We start from the raw sequence: 4,332 nt of genomic DNA, 5'->3' as shown, positions 1-4,332 counted from the left end.
CTCCCCGGGAAAAATCCCTCCTCCTGCACTTCGCCAACCAATGGGAACGCCAGGGGAATCCCGTGAGAACTCAAAATAGCGCAAGAAGTCCAAAAATAGCCCGAGAACGCAAAAGTAGCGGCAGAGGCGGATAATGCCTCGCCTGTCAATCAATACTGTTGGCAAAATGCCCAGGAGCCATACAGACTCGGCTGTGGCTCTCAGCATACATATAATGGGGAAATGCAAAGAGTTCTCCCTCCTATGCTGAGATTCTTCAAAAATACCCATCTGATGCCAGTATACCACCAGCAGACCAGAGAGCCCACCAAGGCAAGGAAAATACACAACAGAAAGACTGCTGAAATGAAGAAAAGAAGAATCATTGTTCATGACATGCCTGTGCATGAAAATTTGTCCATCCCCCCCCAAAATCTAACGTACACTATTAGAAATAACCAAGAAATACAGATATTTTTTAAAAAAAAAACATACAAAATATGAATCACTTTCCATATTCCCTAAGCAGTAAAAATTTAACCTTTAAATTTTAACATACAGCATGTGTACATGATAAAATATCTAAGGAAAAAATGTAGAGAAAAATGGATGAGATTGTACTAATAACAGAAGAAATCTTTCCATGTGGAATTATATGAACAACCCTAGACCTAGTTGTGTATCCACCATAAATGTTTACGGCCACAGGCTCAGTGCAAAAACATAGCAGCATGAGTTTGAGTAAATTCCAGTCTACAAACAAACTGCATGACCATCTGGAGGACAATCAAGTACATGGTGTTTATTTCATTCAGTGAAAATTTTACAACACTTAGAATGAGTGTGCTACACATGACTATGCTGATGAGTCCCACACTCACAACCCAAAGGCATCCAACATTACTGTTCTTTTGATGAACCAAAGAATGAAAAGAGCCCAAATTAACCTACAGAGTTACAAGTCAACCAAGTGATCAGCTCCCATAGGAGATGCATGCAAGGGTAGGATTCATAGGGAACGGGATTCAATTCTATTTCCTACCTGACAGCAGTAGAAGGAAGAATTCACATTAGAATAGTTCATTGAGAAAAAATAACTTGCCCTATCGTGGATGGAATGATAGACCTAAAAACATTCTCAGCATGTTGTTTCTTGCAGACGAATCAGGTACCATCTCACCTAATCTAACTTCCCTCCTGAAATAGAAGAAGGCAAGAAAGCAAGGAACCAAGTGAGAAAGGAGGGGGGGGGAAAGAAGCAGAACCTGAGACAGAAGGAAAGATGTAAAAAAAAAAAGAGAGAGAGAAAAATCATGACCCAAGACATTGTCTGTGCTGGTACCTAGGTTGGGAATAGCGTCACCTGCTCATCCTGGTTTGGCTGGGTTTGCAGGGCTTCCATGGCAGAAAGTCCCACAGGCTCATCCTGGGGAGCCCTCAGTACTGGCTAAAACAGGACCTATGGCCACCCACACATCCATCCATACCTGTCCCATCCCCATGTGCAGCTTCTGCTTTTACCCTCACTTTCTGGTCCTGTTCTGCTCTGGAAGACCACATGCCAACCATCCTCTTCCAAAATGCCTGGAGACACACACGTGGAAGACCTGGTACAGAGACAGAAGCCTCAACCAGCCTTGAGTCAGGAACCTCTGGATGAACACATGAGTGGTTCCTCACTGTGAAAACAGCAGCATCATGCTCATCCCACAGCCACTTCTTAATCTGAATATAGACAAAGCAAAAATATTCTAGAACAACTGTGCTGATCCTCCCAGGGCAGTAGGAGCCACCACATGACCAAAATGATCCTCAGAGCACCAAGGATACTAATGAAGTGACTGTCTTCCTTTCATCTGGAAACAGTTCTTGTGAGTTACACGCTCTTAAGAAACAGATTAAACACAAACACAATACTCATCACATTTGCATAGCAAATTCTTCCTGAAAAACACAAACTAAGTATGGAAAATAACATAAAAAACAACAAGGTCAAGAGCTGCTGATTGGTCCAAACACTGGAGGTCCCCAGGATAAAAGAGCCCAACTGCAAGGAGTCCTCATATTGTGCAAACTCACTCACCTGTGAATAGGATCCCACCCTCCACAGCTCACACCATGGCCCGCTCCTGCTGCTCCTCTTGCTGCAAGCCTACCTGCTGCAGGACCACCTGCTGCAAGACCACCTGCTGGAAACCAGTCTGTGGGAACACCTGCTCCCACACATCCTGCTGTCCACCCAGCTGTTGTGGGTCTAGCTGCAGTGGTAAAACCAGCAGTGGGTCCAGCTGCTGCAAGCCATGCTGTCCTCCAACTTCCTGTGAAACCACCTCCTGCAAGACCACTTGCTGCAAACCAGCCTGTGTGGTCAGCTGCTGCAGCACACCCAGCTGTAAGCCCAGCTGCTGTGAGTCTTGCTGCTGCCCCAATTATTGCATCATTCCCTGCTGCCAGCCCTGCTGTCCCCCAACTTGCTGTGAAACCACCTGCTGCAAGACCACCTACTGCAAACCAACCTGTGTGGTCTGCTGCAGCACACCCTGCTGTGAGCCTTGCTGCTGCCCCAGCTGCTGCATCATCCCCTGCCGTCAGCCCTGCTGCCCTCCTCCTTGCTCTAGAACCACCTGCTGCAAGACCACCTGCTCCAAAAAATCCCATGTGACCCACTGCTGCTGCAAACCCTGCTGCCAGCCCTGCTGCTATGTGTGCAGCTGCTGCCAGCCTTGCTGCCCGTGATCAACTCCCCAAACACCAGTGTCTACAAACTCCTCTCAACCTGTTGCCTCACTTGCACCAATTCTCCTCCTACCTTGGCTTAAAACCATCACAGTGTCATCAGAAATTATGTTCATCATCCCTCATGTAAGACCTTGTGAATCACCTTGAAAGAGTGCAGACCACCCCACTCTCATCTTGTTCCTTACACCTTGTGAACTTGGACCATCTTCATAGGTCCTTGTTGGGGACTTATGATCTTGGTTGGAATTCTGGAGCCAAAATCTTTATCTCACTATGTAAAGAAATTAGGACACTTCTTTAGAAGAATTTCATAGCTGTATAAAACAGTTCCTTCATCTTTATAGTCATGATTTCTTTTGCATTTTCTTCCATATTTCTGTATGCTACTTTCTTCTATCATAGTCACCTTCAGTTGCCTGCCTAAGTACTGCCCAAAATTTCATAGATTCTTAATAAAAACTGGACCTTTATTCATTCCATATTGTCTATCTTTTTTATTTGTTCTAATTAGTTATACATGACAGTAGAATGCATTTTGACTCATACGTATATGGAGTATAACTTCTCATTCTTCTGACTGCACATGGTATAGAATCACATGGTTGTGTAATCGTATATGTATATAGGATAATAATGTTTGATTCATTCTACCATCCTTCCTACCCCATCCCCCTCCCCTCCCTTCACTCCCCTCTACCTAATCCATTCTTCCCTAGCTTCCCCCTTATTGTGAATTAGCATCCACATACCAGAGCAAACATTTGACCTTTGGTGTTTAGGGATTGGCTTATTTTACTAGCATGATATTCTCCAGCTCTATGCATTTATCTTCAAATGCCGTAATTTCATTCTTCTTTAATAGGTAATATTCCATTGTGTGTGTGTGTGTGTGTGTGTGTATATATATATATATATATATATATATATATATATATATATATGTTTTCTTTATTCACTTGGAAAACGTGGAATAGAACCACCGTTTTTCCTAGCTATCCCACTCCTCAGTTTCTACCCAAAGGAGTTAAAATCAGCATATTACAGTGACACAGCCACATAATGGTTATAGCAGCTCAAATCACAACAGCTAAACTATGGAGCCAACCTAGATGCCCTTCAACATATTATCTATCTTTATTTGCCTGTGCTAAGAGATACCCTGAGGTGAAAATCAAGGGCTAAATAGATTTTTAAGTGCAAATACATTGTCATTGTATCCTACTCTGTACCAGAGATCCCTAGAAGTTATTCATCTTCCATAATGGAAATGGCATATCTATTTATATGCAAGTCCCACTTTGATCTCCCTGGAAACCACCACTCTTCTTATCTGAGTTGATTTATTTTACATACTGCATATATCGGTGGAACCCCTGTAGAATTTGTCCTTCATTAATTCATTGGGAGAGAAACCTATGGCCCATGCACATAGGGGAGAATTTCCCTCTTTTGTAAGCCTGAAGAGCATTCTAGTGTAGGATGTTTTTCCATTTTCTTTTGACCCATTCCTCCATCAATAGACATTTGGGTTGTTTCCAAGCTAGGCTTTTGTTCCTGGCGCTCCCTTGAACATGATAATGCTAATATATCTAGAAGCTTCTGATCTCATTCTTT

General features: G+C 43.2%; 1 protein-coding gene across 1 annotated transcript; it reads left to right on the top strand.

Annotated features, from left to right (window-relative positions):
- The first annotated feature begins 2,097 nt into the window (after positions 1-2,097).
- Positions 2,098-2,715, top strand: LOC101975300 (uncharacterized). The gene has a single exon (XM_005321977.3). It carries the CDS (start codon positions 2,098-2,100, stop codon positions 2,713-2,715), a length of 618 nt encoding a protein of 205 aa, XP_005322034.1.
- Positions 2,716-4,332: the final 1,617 nt, after the last annotated feature.

The sequence above is a fragment of the Ictidomys tridecemlineatus genome, chromosome 3 (assembly GCF_052094955.1).
Source record: "Ictidomys tridecemlineatus isolate mIctTri1 chromosome 3, mIctTri1.hap1, whole genome shotgun sequence".
NCBI classification, from domain to species: Eukaryota; Metazoa; Chordata; class Mammalia; order Rodentia; family Sciuridae; genus Ictidomys; species Ictidomys tridecemlineatus.
Note: the sequence above shows the minus strand (reverse complement) of the source record. Positions and strands in the feature narration are given on the sequence as shown.